General features: G+C 45.7%; 3 protein-coding genes across 4 annotated transcripts in view; 2 read left to right on the forward strand and 1 right to left on the reverse strand.

Annotated features, from left to right (window-relative positions):
- The window catches only part of LOC130298236 (oocyte zinc finger protein XlCOF22-like), a 246,966-nt gene that overhangs the window by 153,149 nt on the left and 72,354 nt on the right, over nucleotides 1–21,463 (forward strand). The window lies entirely within an intron of this gene.
- LOC130298235 (oocyte zinc finger protein XlCOF6-like) overlaps nucleotides 1–21,463 on the reverse strand; it is a 72,310-nt gene that overhangs the window by 24,398 nt on the left and 26,449 nt on the right. The window lies entirely within an intron of this gene.
- Nucleotides 1,516–20,433, forward strand: LOC130298234 (oocyte zinc finger protein XlCOF22-like). Of its 2 annotated transcripts, none has more exons than XM_056551155.1 (4): nucleotides 1,516–1,638; nucleotides 1,722–1,786; nucleotides 1,953–2,334; nucleotides 18,089–20,433. In XM_056551155.1, the coding sequence occupies exons 1-4, from the start codon at nucleotides 1,551–1,553 to the stop codon at nucleotides 19,501–19,503; spliced, it is 1,950 nt and encodes a 649-aa protein (XP_056407130.1). In that variant the 5' UTR covers nucleotides 1,516–1,550; the 3' UTR covers nucleotides 19,504–20,433. The 2 variants fall into 2 exon arrangements, with proteins under 2 accessions (XP_056407130.1, XP_056407131.1); XM_056551156.1 differs by having other exon boundaries at nucleotides 1,953–2,322.

The following is a 21,463-nucleotide window of genomic DNA, read 5'->3' on the forward strand; positions in this document are numbered from 1 at the left end:
ACTGGAGAGGTGACACTGCTGGGACATTATACAGTAATGGAGGGGTCTGGTGATGACTGCAGAGGTGACACTGCTGGGACATTATACAGTAATGGAGGGGTCTGGTGATGACTGGAGAGGTGACACTGCTGGGACATTATACAGTAATGGAGGGGTCTGGTGATGACTGGAGAGGTGACACTGCTGGGACATTATACAGTAATGGAGGGGTCTGGTGATGACTGGAGAGGTGACACTGCTGGGACATTATACAGTAATGGAGGGGTCTGGTGATGACTGCAGAGGTGACACTGCTGGGACATTATACAGTAATGGAGGGGTCTGGTGATGACTGGAGAGGTGACACTGCTGGGAATGCTGGGACATTATACAGTAATGGAGGGGTCTGGTGATGACTGGAGAGGTGACACTGCTGGGACATTATACAGTAATGGAGGGGTCTGGTGATGACTGGAGAGGTGACACTGCTGGGAATGCTGGGACATTATACAGTAATGGAGGGGTCTGGTGATGACTGGAGAGGTGACACTGCTGGGAATGCTGGGACATTATACAGTAATGGAGGGGTCTGGTGATGACTGGAGAGGTGACACTGCTGGGACATTATACAGTAATGGAGGGGTCTGATGATGACTGGAGAGGTGACCCTGCTGGGACATTATACAGTAATGGAGGGGTCTGGTGATGACTGGAGAGGTGACACTGCTGGGACATTATACAGTAATGGAGGGGTCTGGTGATGACTGGAGAGGTGACACTGCTGGGACATTATACAGTAATGGAGGGGTCTGGTGATGACTGGAGAGGTGACACTGCTGGGACATTATACAGTAATGGAGGGGTCTGGTGATGACTGGAGAGGTGACACTGCTGGGACATTATACAGTAATGGAGGGGTCTGGTGATGACTGGAGAGGTGACACTGCTGGGACATTATACAGTAATGGAGGGGTCTGGTGATGACTGGAGAGGTGACACTGCTGGGACATTATACAGTAATGGAGGGGTCTGGTGATGACTGGAGAGGTGACCCTGCTGGGAATGCTGGGACATTATTCAGTAATGGAGGGGTCTGGTGATGACTGGAGAGGTGACACTGCTGGGACATTATACAGTAATGGAGGGGTCTGGTGATGACTGGAGAGGTGACACTGCTGGGACATTATACAGTAATGGAGGGGTCTGGTGATGACTGGAGAGGTGACACTGCTGGGACATTATACAGTAATGGAGGGGTCTGGTGATGACTGGAGAGGTGACACTGCTGGGAATGCTGGGACATTATACAGTAATGGAGGGGTCTGGTGATGACTGGAGAGGTGACACTGCTGGGACATTATACAGTAATGGAGGGGTCTGGTGATGACTGGAGAGGTGACACTGCTGGGACATTATACAGTAATGGAGGGGTCTGGTGATGACTGGAGAGGTGACACTGCTGGGAATGCTGGGACATTATACAGTAACACCACTGAAGGGGTCGAGGTGATGACTGTATCATTATGTGTCAGGTTCCTATAAGGTGTCAGGACGTGGCGGTGTATTTCTCCATGGAGGAGTGGGAGTATGTAGAAGGACACAAGGATCAGTACAAGGATCAGGTCATGATGGAGGATCAGCAGCCCCTCACATCACCAGGTAATAGACATGACTATATACACACGTCCTCTCATTATTTGTATGTAAAGAATGAATTCAGTCTCTGTATGTGTTCCCTACAGTCAGATCCAGTAAGAGAACAGCACCAGAGAGGTGTCCCCGTCCTCTTCTTCCACAGGATGATCAGGTAGATGGAGATATTCCCTATGATCTGTAGAAGGGCTGTGAAGCTCTTGTGGTCAGTCCCCTCACCCTCCATGACTCCTCATCTCCTGCTCATCTATAACATCCCACGTGACTTCTCCTACTGTCTGATGACTTTTACTATATTTCTTTCACATCTTATTAATCAGGGAGAATATCCGAACAATATTAATGCTCCAAAGACAGATGTGAGCGGTGATGAGCAGTATAAGGAGGACATTCCTACAGGGAAAGATCTGATCTATATTAATGCTAACAACATAAGGGAAGAAGAAGAAGAGACAGATGTGAGCGGTGATGAGCAGTATAAGGAGGACATTCATACAGGGAAAGATATGATTTATATTAATGCTACAGACATAAAGGAAGAAGAAGAGACAGATGTAAGCTGTGATGAGCAGTATAAGGAGGACATTCATACAGGGAATGATCTGATCTGTAGTAATATAACAGACTTAAGGAAAGAAGAAGAGACAGATGTGAGCAGTGATGAGCGGTATAAGGAGGACATTCCTACAGGTAACCAACCAGGTGAGTAGTAACCACTAAATAAAGAGAACTGTCACAGATTCTGCTCAGTCATCGACTGTAATAATTTTTATGGAATTTTTTTAAGTGGTACTCCGATGGAAATTTTTTTTTTTATCAACTGGTGCTAGAAAGTTATTCAGAATTGTAAATTACTTCTATTTAAAAATCTTTAACCTTCCAGTACTTATAAGCTGATGTATGCTGCAGAGATGTTATGTAGTTTTTTTTCTGTCTCACCACAGTGCTCTCTGCTGCCACCTCTGTCCGTGTCAGGAACTGTCCAGAGCAGGAGAGGTTCGCTATGAGGATTTCCTCCTACACTGGACAGTTCCTGACACGGACAGAGGTCTCAGGTGTCTCACAGATTTTTGGAACAGTGGTCCGTGAAAATTAAAAATGTAGTTTTTCATTTGCACAGTCCACTGTTCCAAAGATCTGTCAAATGCCAGTGGGGTGTAAATACTCACTGCACCCCTTATTAAATTCTGTGAGGGGTGTAGTTTCCAAAATGGGGTCACGTGGGGGGTCCACTGTTCTGGCACCACGGGGGGCTTTGTAAGCGCACATCGCCCCTGACTTCCATTCCAAAAAATTTTTTTCCCCAAAAGCCCAATGGCGCTCCTTCTCTTCTGTACATTGTAGTGCGCCAGCAGAGCACTTGACGTCCACACATGGGGTATTTTCATACTCAGAAGAGATGGGGTTACACATTTTGGGGGGCATTTTGTCCTATTACCCCTTGTAAAAATTCAAAATTTGGGGGAAAACTAGCATTTTAGTGAAAAAAATATAAAAATCATTTACACATCCAACTTTAAGGAAAAGTCGTCAAACACCTGTGGGGTGTTAAGGCTCACTGGACCCCTTGTTACGTGCCTTGAGGGGTGTAGTTTCCAAAATAGTATGCCATGTGTTTTTTTTTTTTTTTTTTTTTTTGCTGTCCTGGCACCATAGGGGCTTCCTAAATGTGACATGCCCCCCAGAAACCATTTCAGAAAATCTCACTCTCCAAAATCCCCTTGTCGCTCCTTCCCTTCTGAGCCCTCCACTGCGCCCGCCGAACACTTTATATACACATATGAGGTATTTCCTTACTCAAGAGAAATTGGGTTACACATTTTAGGAAGATTTCTCTCCTTTTACCCCTTGTAAAAATTCAATAACTGGGTCTACAAGAACATGCGAGTGTAAAAAATGAAGATTTTGAATTTTCTCCTTCAATTTGCTGCTATTCCTGTGAAACACCTAAAGGGTTAACAAACCTTTTGAATGTCATTTTGAATACTTTGAGGGGTGCAGTTTTTTATAATGGGGTCATTTGTGGGGTATTTCTAATATGAAGGCCCTTCAAATCCACTTCAAAACAGAACTGGTCCATGTAAAATTTCGATTTAAAATTTTTTGTGAAAAATTGGAAAATTGCTGCTATACTTTGAAGCCCTCTGGTGTCTTCCAAAAGTAAAATCATGTCAACTTTATCATGCAAACATAAAGTAGACATATTGTATTTGTGAATCAATATATAATTTATTTGGAATATTCATTTTCCTTATAAGCAGAGAGTTTCAAAGTTAAAAAAATGCAAAATTTTCAATTTTTTCATCAAATTTTGGAATTTTTCACCAACAAATGGTGCAAGTAGCGACAAAATTTTACCACTAACATAAAGTAGAATATGTCACGAAAAAACAGTCTCGGAATCAGAATGAAAGGTAAAAGCATCCCAGAGTTATTAATGCTTAAAGTGACAGTGGTCAGATGTGTAAAAAATGGCCGGGTCCTACAGTGAAAATTGGCTGGGTCCTTAAGGGGTTAAGCTCTGTGTCCTGTCAGTCTTTTCTGCTGTATATTCCTTTATTCAGTCAGAATGTAAACTATAAATGATGAGAATGTGAGACGGTTGAGAATATAATAAAGGTGATTTGTTCTGATCATCTCCATCTGGTTTTGTGGTTCCTGACATTACACAAGGGCCATGAATCCGGATGATGCAGACAATCCACCAGCACCAAACATTTTCACTATAATGGATCTGCAGGATCAGAGGATTGAGCAATTGGCACTTGTAATGCAGACGCTTTAGAATCGTACGTCTCCCCTAGAGCCTCCTGTGCCTCAACCGGCAGCCACCTACCCTCCTGCTCCGGCAACTATTTCTGCTGCCATAGAAGCCATTGCCTCCTGTGGGTTTACTGGATCTGCCCCGCTTCCCCAGCATTATGGGGGCGATCCTAATGAATGTAGAGGCTCCCTGAACCAAGTGGGCATTTATCTGGAAATGGTCCCGCAGTCCTGTCCTAATGATAGAAGTAAGGTAGGATTCCTGATCTCCCTCCTTACTGATAACGCTCTATCCCGGGTGAATCCTCTTTGGAGACTGATAAACGTATTATCTACGACTACAGAGACATTTCATCTCCCTGTCCGTTCTCCCTCTGCGGCAGAGCAGCTCATGTCCATGTAACAGGGGACGAGAACTGTGGCCAAGAATTCAATAGAGTTGTGTATTGTAGCAGCAGAAGTGTGCTGGGATAAGGAAGCGCTGGTGGACACGTTCTCTCGTGGACTCTCTGATATTATACAAGAAGTTTTTATTTCTCCCTTACATCTTATGCCCCATTTTCCATTTCATCTGTAGGGCTCAAACTACTGCAGCTCCAGCTCCCCCTTCTGGATTAGTATATAGCTGAAAAAAACGGAGGTAGCGCCGGGTGCGGTGTAGGTCTCTAGCCAGTGTAGGTAGGTACCCGGATGGAGGGTAGCATGTCCCTTGCCGGTGATGGTAGCTTGGTAAGCAGGCCTGCAGTGTGAGGACGGAGCCCAGAGGTGGGTCTGTATGTAGAATGCAGAAAATGTAGAAAAATGCTGCGGTGGCGCTTCCAAGGAATTAACCCAAAGTCGTGGGTGTTGGTATAAAGTAAATAATTTATTTTTACAGCATAAAGAATTCAAAGAAGTTGTCTTTATTGTGGCCATTTACTCAGATTATACAAAACTTGGCTGGGAAATGCTTGTACTTGAGGTCCTCCCGGGGACAGATCCTGGATGGGCTTTCTTGTTCCCCATATATCCACAAAGAGAAACCTATGATTACAATTATCCTCTCATGGGCTAATACCAAAACGCTATTCCACTACATCTACGGGTCCTCTACTCTCACCATTGGAGCGATTTATGGAAGACCCCTACAGCCCCCTCACCTTATCCATGAGACAGTTCCCTTGTCTGTAGTGATAGGGGCGCTCTACAAGGAGACCCTCTAGTTCCAGATGATTTACCCCTAGACTACATTGGGTGTAGCTGTACACCCTCACCGTCTGGGACTGAACGCACCAGGGTGTAAATGTATGCCCTGAAGTATTAAAGGGGTACTCCCATGACCCAGCATTCTAAGCGGGCAGCCATGATGGTGATGTCATGGCCACGTCCCCTCGTGACATAGACATTAATGGAGGGGGTGCAACATTACCATCATGGCTGCCTGCTCTAAACATTCTGATCAAAATGTTCAGAACTCTGGGGCAAGGTAGTACCCCTTTAAGTGGCTAGGAAGCGAGTAGCCTATCAGTAGCCATACACTCACCACTAATGCTAATGACAAAAAGCATCAATCCTGCAGCGCCCCCCCCCCCCCCCCCATCATTGGGCTTTTAGACGATGATCACAACATCTAAAATATTGAATCACAGATGCCGATGAGCTTTGGGGGCTCATATAAGCTAAAATGGCAGAGGAGGGTCCCCTGACCAGTCTACAGCTGCCGATCATTGATCCAATGATGCAGCGATCACACTGTATAATGCTATACCATAGGCCTTGTATACAGTGAATGCAATATAAAACCCTCCACCAATTTTACAAAAATAAAAAAATTATAAATAAAAATATATTTGGTACAGAATTGTCCAAACTACACTGCTCAAAAAAATAAAGGGAACACTAAGATAACACATCCTAGATCTGAATGAATGAACTAATCGTATGAAATACTTTGCTCTTTATATAGTTGAATGCGCTGACAACAAAATCCCACAAAAATTATCAATTAAAATCAATTGTATCAACCCATGGAGGTCTGGATATGGAGTCACACTCAAAATCACAGTGGAAAACCCCACTACAGGCTGATCCAACTTTATGTAATGTCTTTAACACAAGTCACAATGAGGCTCAGTAGTGTGTGTGGCCTGCACGTGCCCGTATGACCCCCCCTACAACACCTGGGCATGCTCCTGATGAGGTGGCTCCTGGACAGTCTGTGGTGGAGGGAGCGAGACATGATGTCCCACAACTGCTCAATCGGATTCAGGTCTGGGGAACGGGCGGCCAGTCCACAGCATCAATGCGTTCCTTTTGAAGGAACTGCTGACACCTTCCAGCCACATGAGGTCTAGCATTGTCTTGCATTAGGAGGAACCCAGGGCCAACCGCACCAGCATATGGTCTCACAAGGGGTCTGAGGATCTCATCTCGGTACCTAATGGCAGTCAGGCTACCTCTGGCAAGCACGTGGAGGGCTGTGCGGCCCCCCCAAAGAAATGCCACCCCATACCATTTCTGACCCACCGCCAAACCGTTCATGCTGGAGAATGTTGCAGGCAGCAGAACGTTCTCCACTGCGTCTCCAGACTCTGTCACATGTGCTCAGTGTGAACCTGCTTTCATCTGTGAAGAGCACAGGGTGCCAGTGGCAAATTTGCCAATCTTGGTGTTCTCTGGAAAACGCCAAACGTCCTGCACTGTGTTGGGCTGTAAGCACAACCCCCTCATACCACCCTTATGGAGTCTGTTTCTGACACATGCACATTTGTGACCTGCTGGAGGTCATTTTGCAGGGCTCTGGCAGTGCTCCTCCTGCTCTTCCTTGCACAAAGGCGGAGGTAGCGGTCCTGCTGCTGGATTGTTGACCTCCTACGGCCTCCTACACGTCTCCTGATGTACTGGCCTGTCCCATGGTAGTGCCTCCATGCTCTGGACACTACTCTGACAGACACAGCAAACCTTCTTGCCACAGCTCGCATTGATGTGCCATCCTGGATGAGCCGTACTATCTGAGCCACTTGTGTGGGTTGTAGACTCCGTCTTGTGCTACCACTAGAGTGAATGAACCGCCAGTTTTCAAAAGTGATCAAAACGAGACTTCCGGTTCCAGCGTGGGCATGTAAGGAGCACAGGGCAGGAGCTCCCACACCCTGGACTCGTCCCGTACTGACAGCCAGGAGGGGACCTTCCCCACTCACCAGTCTCTCAGGGGTTCCGAAGTCCTCGGGGACCGCGGGGAGCCCGTAGCTTATACACTGCAAGCAGAAGGAGTCGCAGAGCTCCGGCGGCCGCCTGCCGCCGGCACTTGAAAGGTACGCAGCAGGGTCAGACAACAGGGGCTGTGACAGACCCCCCGTTCGTTAGGCAGCCCAGTAGAGAAAAGGGGCTGCTTTCTCGGCCACAATACGCTCCTGCCATGCTACATAGAGGATCGGGCAGCTTCTCTATGCGGCACCATCACGTGACACCCCTGCAGCCACCTCCATCACTGCCGCAGGACAGCACTGTGTAGACTGCAAGGCTACATTACTACCCCAAAGCTGCTGAGGGCGTCCAGGGACTCTTTCTCCTCTCTTTTAAAGCTGCAGACAGCTCCCCTTTACTGACCCAATACCTAGTGCTGAGCGGTATACCGGTTCATACCATTTTTTTCCTGCACAAGATTAATTTTTCCCATACCGTAATAGGTACCCCCCTCGAATGAATGAATTAGCAGCCACAGCGCGCTGTCCCCACATCGGGGAACTAATCATATGTGACCCGTGGGCGCTGTTCTGCTTCTCTCCCCCTCGTCCTCCTGTGAGTTGTGGGCCGCCAGAACTCTGTACTGTACTACATATTCCTGTGCCTGGGCTGCAAAATCACCGGCCGCACCAACCGGCTCCTTACATGACAGTGCGCTCAGCCTATCACCAGCCAAGGTGGGACATTGCTGCGAACGGTGATAGGCTGACGGCTCTGTGACGTTCCCATCCCCAGCGTGAGGCCGATATCGGAGCAACGGGGGAACGTAGGAAGGTGAGTTAAAGTTTATTTTGTTTATTTTTGAAACCCGGGCACAGGAATATGCAGTGCAGTACAGAGTTTCTGTGCCAGTGGCTTGCAACTCACAGGAAGATGAGCAGAGCAGCGCTTGCGGGTGACATATGATTAGTTCCTTGATGTGGGGGACAGCGCAGCGCTGGGCTGATAAACCGGGGGAGAGAAGCTGCGTCCATGGGTGACATGATGGGGGGTGGTGGAAAATACTGTTAAATACTGTGGAACCGCCATAACTTACAAAAATACTGTGATACACATTTTTGGTCATAACGCCCAGCTCTACCGATAACAGCCTCTCATGGACCACTATCTCAACAAAGGGTTCCAAAGAGTGGGTCCCCCAGCTGTGGCACCCCCCACTATACCTGCACTCCAACCAGCCCCAGCTGCTAACTCAGTGCCCTCTAAGTGCACTCAGCTCCATCCTGTTAATATGGAGGTCACCAGCAGCCAGCCATTGTTCACCCCTGATGAGGGTGCCCAGACGACATCTGTACCCCTTCAAATCTTTAGACCTTAGTGGAAACCCTGATCAAGCTGATTTCTCCTACTATACAGACAACCCTGGAAAACACCATGCATTCCACGTTAACACAATTGCAAACAGACTTGTCAGCTCAAGCGGGTCATCTGGATGAGGCAGAACAGCGCATCATCATACTGGAAGATGAAAATAGGGGTCTTGCTACTAGACTTTGCCAAACTGAAACAGACCTCTGTTATGTCAGTGAAAAGCTGGAAGATCTGGAAAACAGATCCGGGCGCAACAGTTTACAAATAGTGGGGATTAGTGAATCTCTCCCTCCTTCAGACCTGCAGGACTTTTGCAAAAGTGATTTAGCCAAGGCTCTTGGCCTTACGCATAAATGCAGAGTGGAGAGAGCATATCTAGTAGGATGGCTTCATTCAGGCCCCTCCCAGGCTCGACTGGGCGGGGATTCGTGCCCTCGGCAAATCATCTTCAAATTGCTGGTTTATAATGATAAAGTGGAGCTCCTGAGGGCCTACAGGAAGCGCTCCTCCCCGCTCGCTTTCCGCAACAAGAAAATATTGCTTTTTGAAGACATTTGTGTCAAGGTTGCCAAACGCCAGAGGGCCTATAGTAAAATTTGCTCAGAACTGTTCAAAGCCAAAAGACGCTTTCAACTCCAATATCAAGCCACTTTGAAAGTTTTCAGATCAGATGGCTCCTTTTTTTCTTAACAGACCCCAGCTGAAGCGTAGGCCGCCTTACTGGAGCTCTTGAGGGAACCTGCCCGCACCACCCGCTCTCCATCTCATCACTCCCCCTCTCCCAGAGGCCGGGGTGTCCCTCTTAATCATTCTTCCAGACACAGGACCAACCGCACGAGATCTCTGGTTGTCATTTATTATTCACTGTAACGTATGTAATGCCATTTGTTGTTCTTCTGTGCGAATGGTTCTGTTACACCACACCTCTACGGTTCCTTCTAGGGATTGCCCGATTTTGTACTATTCTTGCTGTTTAAGGGTAGTGGTTGGGTAATCTCCTCCGGTCATGAGTTTCCCTGTGTTTCACTGAGGGATCCCCTTCCTATAGGTACCCATCTAGTTATAGTTGCTGTAGGATTCCCCTGGAGGCCCCTTTTTACGTGTATATTCTTCCCCTTTTTGTTTAGGCCCAGTTGATTGGTTTATGTCGAGGGTCTGGGGTGGTAGTTCTAGCCACCCACATGTCCAAAAAAAGTTGAGTCCTTTACCCAATTTATGGCCGCCCTTATTCTATTCTGTGGATTTGTCTGTCTGGGGATTTTTATTTTTCTGTTCTTGCCCTCTTTCGGGTTGTCTTTGTTTGTTTCTGTGTTTTTGCCTCCTCCCCCCCATATTCTTCTCATGATGTCAGATCCTTTTCTGTTTTACCTTCCTTGTATTTCTGGTTCCATCCAATGTTTCCTCCTCGCATCTTTGGTCCTCTTGTCCATCATGCTCTCCTCACCCTCATAGCTATTGTCTCCTCAGTATATGTTCCCCGCTGCATTCTCTTGCCCCCCGGGGGATGTTAGCTCACCATGTGTAAGTTGGTGACGTGGAATGTTAAGGGTTTATGCTCCCTACAAAAATGCATGGAAATTCTGCGCTTTTTGAAACTCCTGCTTCCGGACATAGTCCCTCTCCAGGAAACACATCTAACGGAGCAGGGTTTTCAGAGATGCAGAAGTTGTGGGTGGGCAAGGTGTTTGGCAGCCCAGCAGCGGATGGCAAATCGGGAGTTGTAATGTTGCTTCACAAGTCTTTCTCGCACCACATTCTCTCACACGAAAGGGATGACGAGGGGTGTTTTTCATTTTCAACTAGTCCATAATGGTACCACATCACGTTTATAATGTTTATGCTCCTAGTGGTGATAACTCTTCCTTCGTTGCATCTTTAGCAGATACAGTCAGTAGGTCTAATGGACCGCACACCATCCTGGGAGGGGACTTAAATACAGTGAATAGACCATAGACGCTCAGCTCACATATCTACCATTTCACATCAGAGTGACAGGGTCCTCCCACCTTTCCTGACACAGACGGGATTGATAGACTCTTTGCGGCATTTACACCCGGACGGTCGTGAGTACACGCACTTCTCACGTACAGGGTTCATGCATTGACCATTTCCTAGTCAGTCCCCTTGTGTGCTCTCGCTTGGGAGAAGTGGACCTGGTCATTTTGGATCATGCACTGGTGGTCTTGGAGCTCCTGCCATCATGCACAAAGGGTCCTGACATCTTGTGGCGGTTTTTGTCTTATTTAACGAAAGATGAATCTTTTCTAATTTTTCTCAGGGGGTGGCGGCTGGAATTTCAAACGGACAATGCATCCCACATTGACAATCCCTCTCTGTACTGGGAAACTGCTAAGGCGGTACTTGGGGATAAAATTAAGTGTTATAGTAATTCTGTCAAAAGGAATACTCTGGAGGGTCATGCAATGGCAAGCGCAGCCTTAGCGGAAGCTTACTGCTGCTTTTTAGAGTCCTCCACCGTTGATCATAAACTCAAGTAGCAGGCAGCAAAATCCTTGTATGAACTCTGGTTGGATAGGAAAGAGAGAATCCATAGGTCTCACTTTGAAGTAGTTATGTTTTGGCAGGGCAATAAGGCGGGACGTTTCCTAGCGTGCCTGCGCATGTACTGGCGTTGCGTGACTCATCGGAGCAAGTAACGCATGAGATGCACTCAGTTAATGTCGTCTTGGACTCCTACTATGCTGCTCTCTATTCTTCTCCCCCCGCTCTGAGGAAGGGGCGCGGTTTCTGGAGGGGCTCACCCTACCATCTTTATCTGATGAGCAGCAGCAGGAGCTCAACGCGATGTTCCAATGGAAGAAGTAGCCACTAATATACGCACTTTGGCAAATGGGAAAGCACCAGGGCCAGACGGCTATCCTGGCAAGTTTTACAAACCCCTGATTGATCAGGTTGTTTCCCCCTTATGGCATATTTTAACAAAATGGCACAGGCGTACACTCTCCGGCTGCATAACTAGCATATATTAAGGTACTCCCCAAGCCTGACAAGGACCCTTTAGAACCTGGTTCTTATCGCTCTGATCAACCAGGATGTGAAGTTATTATCTAAGATCCTGGCAGAATTTTTACATTCCCTTGTTGGTGACCATTAAGTGGGGTTCGTGAAAACCCGCTCGGCGGTCATGAACATTACGAGGGTACTGGCATTACTGGACAGTGTTTGGGGCCAGTCCCAGACAGCAACCCAACCCGCATTGTTTGCTTTGGATGCTGAAAAAGCTTTTGACAATATTCGGTTTGACTGGCTGCGGCTGGTTCTGACAAAGTTTGGGATTGTCCTTTATAGACGGCCTATGTGATGGTCTCAGGGCTAGGGTACATACCCCAGGCATCTTATCCACTCCCCTCCAGTTAGCGAAAGGAACACGTCAGGGTTGTCCCTTATCGCCTTTATTGTTTGATCTGGCGATTGAACCTCTGGCCCGCTATTTGATCTCCTCTGATATCTACAGGGGTATAGCCGTGGCACCCAGAAGATCAAATTGTCCATGTGTGCCGATGATGTATTACTTTACCTAACCACCCCAAGGAGGCTGCCCCTAAAATTCTGAACTTTCTATCTTATGCCGGAAGCTTCACGGGCTACAGGGTCAATGCCGCCAAGAGTATGCTACTGCCTTTGGGTGCGACTCCTCCCAGGTGGCTTCTTGATGCGTATGCCTTGGGTGCTACAGTGGCCTCTTCTTCCATAATGTATCTAGGCATTCGCATTGGGAAGACTCCTGACATGCTCTATTCACTCAACTAAACACCCCTCTTTCAGTGTATTTTTGTGGAGATGAAGCGCTGGGAGCCCTTGCCCTTATTTTTCCTGGGTAGATGCCATCTCGTTAAAATGATTAGTTTCCCCCGCTTGTTGTACCCCTTGCAAACTCTCCCACTTCTACTTCGCCATGATGATATTAGAAGCCTCAACACAGCCTTTTAATGCTTCCTATGGCAGGGCAAGTGCCTGTGCATAGCTTTACAGAAGCTCATGCTTAGCAAGGTTGAGGGGGGAGTTATTTTCCCAAACATCAGGGGCTATAATTTGGCTTGTTTGTTTCGCCTCGCACTTGATTGGCTGCACTCCTCTGACTACTTCTCCAATCTAGCGGTGGAAACAGCGATGGCCGCCCCATGGTCTCTACCGACACTGCTTCACGCTTCATAAGCTATACTTCCGGTAGGGATCAGGGGCTCAGTGCTACTGCGAGATACCATAGTGACCTGGGAGGCAGTGCGAAAAGTTTTTAGCCTTCCGTTTCTAGTATCCAAAGGGATGCCCTTTCTTGACCACCCAGAATTCCTGCAGGGTAAATCTTCTCTGTGGTTGAAATTGTGGCTTTCTAGAGGGGCTCGGACGGTGGGGCAACTGATTCGTAGTGATGACCGTAGATGGCTCACCCCTGGAGAAATGTTCTGTGTGTTTGACCTCCCCTGTCCCACACTCTTTATGCCAATCAGGTAACACCTTTTGTTCGTCTAGATATCGGAATCTGTCGAAGGAAGCCCCAAACCACATTTTAGATGACATTATAGGCAATGAACCCCAGAGAAGGTTGATCTCTGACTTGTACGCAGCCTTCCGTAAACGCATCCTAAACATGTATTTCGGACGTGGGAAACATGGACAGGGGACACAAACATTACTGACGTAGTGTTGAGCGGGTGGGCATCTGTACGGAAAAATGTTATCGATGAGAGGTGGAGGGAGACATACTTCAAGGTTGCTCATGCTGCCCTATATGGCTTTAACATCTTGCCCTCGCATAACTAACCAGATAGGATCACTCATTGCCTTAAATGAAGTACCCCACTTAAAAACATGTATCATGGTATCTGGGAGTGCTCACACACAGCGATATACTGGCGTCTCATACAATCTTACATATGGGAACATTGGAAGGTGCGGGTCCCTTTTACACCACAATCGCTACTATTTCACCAGTTGCGCCCACTGGAGGGAGGAGGGGAAGGGGAGGAGAGGTTTCCTCGGTTTGTCCATTTAGTTGCCATGCATTGTCTAAATGGTTAGATACTACCACTCCAGATTTGCCTATGCTGATTACCCAATTGAAATCCTTTCTAGAAATAGATTACTTAGATGCCGAGAGACATTGAGAAACTGTCACTAAATGTTTTTTTCCAAAAATTGAAATCCTTTCTTGTTGCTCACTTTGACTCTAGGGGGATCGTTGAGATTGTACGACCATTTAGATACAACCACATGGTACAATGTGGAATCTCTGAGAGGTTCTCTAGGGGTGCTAAGATTTCCAGATACATAATACTGAATACAGGCTGACCATTTATTTTGAGCACTATGGCTCTCGGTTTGGATGCCCTGGGAGTCAGAGGAGCACCAGCAGGGTCCGAGTGAGGCTCCCGTAGCGAGGAGCTGCACTTTATGCTTGTCTACATGGTTTGGGGCCGGGGGAGGCATTTGGTAACTCTGTCTCCCCATCGATGACACCTATTTCTTACCAGATGATGACTGCGCAGTGACCGATGTCAATTTCTCCTAAGATGCCTTAGCGCACTTTTCAAGGACGTTCAAGCACTTTTCTACTTTTTGTTTGGGGGAGGAGGGATTTATATTATAGGGATTATGGTACCTGGGTGAAGAAGCTTTATGCGTTCTTTACATTCTCGGAGATGCCATGTTCTCTGCCTATGCTCTTATGCATCTTGTTCCACTGTATAATTTTGTGTTATATTTACTGTTTATTGAAAATTGCTTAACCTCTTAAGGACGCAGGGCATACCTGTACGCCCTACGCCCGGTCCTGGTTTTTAAAACGGGGGCACGCTAATGATAGCCGGGACCCTGGGCCAATTAGTGTGCGACACCGATCGTTTGTGCCGCGCGCTATTAACCCTTTAGACGTGGCGATCAAAGTTGATCGCCGCGTCTAAAGTGAAATCTTCCCTGCAGCTCAGTCGGGCTGATCGGGACCATCGCGATGTCCTGATCAGCTAGGATGCAAGCGGAGGATCCCTTACCTTGCTCCGTCGCGTCCAATCGGCGATTGATTGCTCCAAGCCTGAGATACAGGCTTGAGCAATCGACTGCCTATAACACTGATCCATGCAAACCTATGGCTTTGCTGGGATCAGTGTAAGAGATCAGTGTGTGCAGTGTTATAGCCCCCTATGAAAAAAAAAAAGTTAATAAAGGTCATTTAACTTTGAATTTAAGCTTGAATCGCCCCCCTTTTCCCATAAAAAAGTAAATAAAAAAAGTAAATAAAAATAAACATATGTTGTATCGCCACGTGCGGAAATGTCCGAATTATAAAAATATATTGTTACTTAAACCGCACGGTCAATGGCGTACGTGCAAAAAAATTCAAAAGTCCAAAATAGTGTATTTTTGTTCACTTTTTATATCATGAAAAAATTTATAAGAAGCAATCAAAAAGTCCGATCAATACAAAAATGGTACAGATAAAAACTTCAGATTATGGATCAAAAATTGAGCCCTCATACCGCCCCATACACGGAAAAATAAAAAAGTTATAAAGTTAGAAGATGAGAATTTTTAACGTATACATTTTCCTGCATGTAGTTATGATTTTTTTCAGAAGTACAACAAAATCAAACCTATATAAGTAGGGGATCATTTTAACCGTATGGACGGACCTACAGAATAAAGATAAGGTGTCATTTTTACCGAAAAATGTACTGTGTAGAAACGGAAGCCCACAAAAGTTACAAAATTGAATTTTTTTCTTCAATTTTTTTGCACAATTAATTTTTTTTCCGTTTCGTCTTGGATTTTTTTGTAAAATGACTAATGTTACTGCAAAGTAGAATTGGTGGCGCAAAAAATAAGCCATCATATGGAATTTTATGTGCAAAATTGAAAGCGTTATGATTTTTAGAAGGTGAAGGAAAAAATGAAAATACAAAAACGGAAAAACCCTGCGTCCTTAAGGGGTTAATAAAAATATATATATATTTAAAAAAAAAAAAAAAGGGAGCAAAACATTAGCCAGGAGCATAGGAACGGAGAAGTGGTCTGTGGTCACCACCTGCAGAACCACTCCTTTATTGGGTCTTGCTAATTGCCTATATTTTCCACCTGTTGTCTGTTCCATGTGAAGTTGATTGTCAGTGTTCTTCCTGAGTGGACAGTGGGATTTCACAGAAGTGTCAGTGACTTGGAGTCACATTGTGTTGTGTAAGTGTTCCCTTTATTTTTATGTATTCAAATATAGGGGGAGATTTTTTTAAAACCTGTCCAGAGGAAAAGTTACCCAGTTGACCATGGCAACCAATCAGATCGCTTCTTTCATTTTTAACCTCTGCAAAATGAAAGCAGCGATCTGATTGGTTGCTATGGGCAACTGGGTAACTTTTCCTTTGCACAGGTTTTAATAAATCTCCCCCATAATGTTTATGATTCCGCATGATGAACATCATAAACGTAAAACATTACCAAACACCAAAAATGCGGATTTTTGGGCCCATCATATACCGTATATACTCGAGTATAAGCCGAGGCCCCTAATTTCACCCCAAAAACCCAGGAAAAGTTATTGACTCGACAATAAATAAGCTTAGGGTGGGAAATACATAATCCCCCCCCTGTCATCATCCAGACCCCCGTCATTATCACCCTGTCATTAACACCCTGTCATCATCACCCTGTCATTAACACCCTGTCATCATCACCCTGTCATTATCACCCTGTCATTATCACCCTGTCATTAACACCCTGTCATTAACACCCCCGTCATTAACACCCCCGTCATTAACACCCCCGTCATTAACACCCCCGTCATTAACACCCCCGTCATTATCACCCCCGTCATTATCACCCCCGTCATTATCACCCCCGTCATTATCACCCCCGTCATTATCACCCCCGTCATTATCACCCCCGTCATTAACACCCCCGTCATTAACACCCCCGTCATCATCACCCCCGTCATCATCACCCCCGTCATCATCACCCCCGTCATCATCACCCCCGTCATTATCACCCCCGTCATTATCACCCCCGTCATTATCACCCCCGTCATCATCACCCCCGTCATCATCACCCCCGTCATCATCACCCCCGTCATTATCACCCCCGTCATTATCACCCCCGTCATCATCACCCCCGTCATCATCACCCCCGTCATTATCACCCTGTCACCCAGATTGAAGACCACTGCGGCCTTCATCATCATCCAGACCCCCTTTTGTTTTCTACTCACCTCCCCTCGATGACGTCCCTGCGCATGAACGTCCCTGTGCGTCGTCGTCAAGGCAACGTCATTAGTCCGGGGCCGGCCCGGAGCAGAGAAGAGGGCCTCCCGGTGAAGATGGACAGCCCGGAACGACTAACCCTCCCCACCAGACGGTCCCTGCAGCACAGATGACGGCTCGGACCAGCTCTCCCTTCTTTACCACCGAGGGGAGGTGAGTAGAAAACAAAAGGAGGTCTGGATGATGACGAAGGCCTCAGTGGTCTTCGACCTGCGGACCTCCAGATGTTGCAAAACTACAACTCCCAGCATGCTGGGAGTTGTAGTTTTGCAACATCTGGAGGTCCACAGGTTGAAGACCACTGAGAAGGTATTGACAGGCGGAGATGGACGGGCCGCACCATCCCCTCACAGCTAAAGCCAGAAAGTTTTTTTTTGTTCACTCGAGTATAAGCCGAGGGGGGCATTATACTCGAGTATATACGGTATCTGAAAAAAAGTTATCAAAAAGTCAGATATATGATGGGTAATGGTCCTGATAAAAACTACAAATCACAGCGCAAAAAAATCCTCCTCATACATCCCAGTATACGGAAAAATAAGAGTTATAGGGGTCAGAATATGGCAATTTTATGAATAACTCATTTTGTAAAAAGTATAATAGTAAAACTTATCGTATTTACCACAGAATAAAGAGAAGATGTTTTTTTTTCCATTTTCCTCACAAATAGTAATATTTTGGTTTTGTCGTACATTTTAGGACACAATAAAAAAGTGTTATTACAAAGTAAGATTTGTCCCTCCAAAAAAACAAGTTCTCAAGCGGCTCTGTATACGGGAAAATAAGAGTTATGGCTCTAAGGAGAGGAGGAAGAATGACAAATGCAATAGTTTAAAGGTCCTGGGATGTTAAGTGGTTAATTCTGATAATAAAATCTGTGTTATTCTCTGCAGATTCTTGTTCCAGGAGATCAGAGGAGAATCTTATATCTTCAGATTATAAAGCAGATGATGATATCACACAAGATACATATGAAGAACATTCCATTATCCCAGATACACCCTCAGCCCTTCACAGCCAAGATCTGTCATCTCATCCTTATATACAGGTCCTGTCTTCTCATTCATCACAGGATGTTCAGCAAAATAAAGGTCACAGAAGGAATGATGGACCTCAACGAGCTCATACAGGAAAGAAACCATATTCATGCTCAGAATGTGGGAAATGTTTTACTTTTAAATCAGGTATTGTTACACATCAGAGATATCACACAGAAGAGAAGCCATTTTCATGTTCAGAATGTGGAAAATGTTTTGATAAGAAATCACATCTTGTTCAACATCACAGAACTCACACAGGGGAGAAGCCATTTTTATGTTCGGAATGTGGGAAATGTTTTACTCAGCAATCACATCTTGTTACACATCAGCGATATCACACAGGAGAGAAGCCATTTTCATGTTCAGAATGTGGAAAATGTTTTATTAATAAATCAGATCTTGTAGTACATCACAGAACTCACACAAGAAAGAAGCCCTTTTCATGTTCAGAATGTGGAAAATGTTTTACTACGAAATCAAATCTTGTTGGACATCACAGAACTCACACAGGGGAGAAACCATTTTCATGTTCAGAATGTGGAAAATGTTTTACTAAGAAATCACATCTTTTTGAACATCACAGAACTCACACAGGGGAGAAGCCATTTTCATGTCCAGAATGTGGGAATTGTTTTGCTAAGAAATCAGTTCTTGTTAGGCATCAAAGAACTCACAAAGGCAAGAAGCCATTTTTATGTACAGAATGTGGAAAATGTTTTACTAAGAAATCACATCTTATAGTACATCACAGAACTCACACAAGAAAGAAGCCATTTTCATGTTCAGAATGTGGAAAATGTTTTACTAAGAAATCAAATCTTGTTGAACATCACATAACTCACACAGAGAAGCCATTTTCATGTCCAGAATGTGGGAAATGTTTTGCTAAAAAATCAGATCTTGTTAGGCATCAAATAACTTGCAAAGACAAGAAGCCATTTTCATGTTCAGAATGTGGAAAATGTTTTAATAAGAAATCACATCTTGTTGAACATCACAGAACTCACACAGGGGAGAAGCCATTTTTATGTTCAGAATGTGGGAAATGTTTTACTCAGCAACCACATCTTGTTAGGCATCACAGAACTCACACAGGGGAGAAGCCATTTTCATGTCCAGAATGTGGGAAATGTTTTGCTAAGAAATCAGATCTTGTTAGGCATCAAAGAACTCACAAAGGCAAGAATCCATTTTCATCACAGACTATTAACCTCTTAAGGACTGAGGGCGTATCCATACGCCCCCGTTTTAAAGTCCTTAAGGACTGAGGGCATATGGATATGCCCGTGGGAATTCCGGGCCCCGCCGCTCGCTGGGGGACTGGATCCTGAAGCCTGCTGATATCGTTCAGCAGTCATCCCGGCATATCGTCCAGTCAATTCAGATCGTCCATTTGCCACTCTTCCGGGCTGATCAGGTCTCTGATGACCCGATCACCCGGAAAATAGGGATGATCAGAGCTGTCAGTGACAGCCCCAATCATCCTAACGGATAGGAGCGAGGTTGCAGTGGTGCCACCCCCTCCTATCCCCTGCCATTAGTCAGCAACGACTACTGACCAATGGCAGTTGAAGACAGGGGGTTACCATGGAAATCCCCCGCTCCGCCCACCCCTGGATGTTGGGCAGAGCGGGGGGAGAAGATGGTGGCCGGTACCTGGGGACTTTTATGCGGTGGGGAACGCCGATCATCAGTGGCATCAGTGGAGATCAGCGGCGCCGGTAAAGAGGCAACGGTGTGGAGCATCAAGGAAGGTTGCAGTAAAGCGATATTTACTGCTGACTTCTAGTGGTTGCCAAACTGCAACTCCCAGCATGCCCAGACAGCCAAAAGCTGGGAGTTGTAGTTTTGCAACTCACAGTTTGGAAACCACTATACAGTGGTGCCCAAACGGTAGCCCTCCAGATGTTGCAAAACTACAACTCTCAGCATGCCTAGACTGCCCAGGCATGCTGGTAGTTGTAGTTCTCTGACATCTGTCCCTTCAGATTTTTCAATTTTCATCAACATTTTGAAAATTGCTGCTCTACTTTGATGCCAGAATTCACAGTAAGATTAGCTCACTAAAACTTAGCATTTACGATCTATGCAGCAGGCACGGGTCTGGAAAGTATATCGGTTTAGTGTGGGGCCCCATACTAGACGTTCCCAGAGGTATTTGAATCCTAGTGATGCGATGGTTGGGAAAGGGGAGAGGGTGGGAGGGGTTGGGGAGTATTTTGTTGACTAACTGTAATTTGCATGTCTGTATTGAAATTTTGTTCTATGATATGTTTACTGTCACGTCTGGTGATACTCAGACGGCTGTGAACATTTGTAATCTCAAATAAAAAGATGTTTGAAAAAAAAAAAAACTTAGCATTTAATAATAACAGCATAAAATAGTAGTCCTAAAGAAAATATTAATCAACACCAAAAATACACAATGGGTGTAATGCCAGGGCCATTAGCCAATGGCCCCAGTCAAATAGCACGTTTCCTATAATCACAATAAGTGTCACCAGATAAGACACAAATAATGCAGTAATCAATCCCGACGCGTTTCCCCCCCCCCTCCTATATGGATATTTAGGAGCAATGCGGGGTTCATCAGGGGAATGGATAGGAAACCAAAGAAATACTTGATACTCTGGCAATTAGTCTGTAAGTGCCAGATATATAAATGATAAACCGATCCGATAGGGACCACTCACTCAGACCCACGGAAAATAGTCCTCCTAGCCGAGACCCGGAATGAAGGTCCCAATAAGCGATGCACGGTATAGGTAGCCAGTGACCAGATGCAGATCCCTCCTGGTCGGTGAATACATGTGATTCCCTCCAGACAGTAAGAGCCAATTACAGCTGCTACTGTCTGTTAGAGTCATTAATGCATAAAGTGACAGTGGTCAGAATTGCAAAAAAGGGCTCAGTCCTTAAGGTGAAAAGAGTCCTTAAAGGGTTAAAGAAAATAAAAGTCACAGAAGGGGTGTTGGACATCAGAGATTGTGCAAGGGGGGGGGGCATTTTCATGTTCAGAATGTGAGAAATGTTTTGCTTTAAAATTAAGTCTTATTAGACATCAAAGAACTCACACAGGGGAGAAGCCATTTTCATGTACAGAATGTGGGAAATGTTTTACTCTGAAATCCGTACTTATCAAACATCTAAGAATTCACACAGGATAGAGGCCATTTCAGTGTGCAGAATGTGGGAAATGTTTTCCTTAGAAATCACCACTTATTAGAT

Source organism: Hyla sarda (genome assembly GCF_029499605.1).
Source record: "Hyla sarda isolate aHylSar1 chromosome 1 unlocalized genomic scaffold, aHylSar1.hap1 SUPER_1_unloc_6, whole genome shotgun sequence".
NCBI classification, from domain to species: domain Eukaryota; kingdom Metazoa; phylum Chordata; class Amphibia; order Anura; family Hylidae; genus Hyla; species Hyla sarda.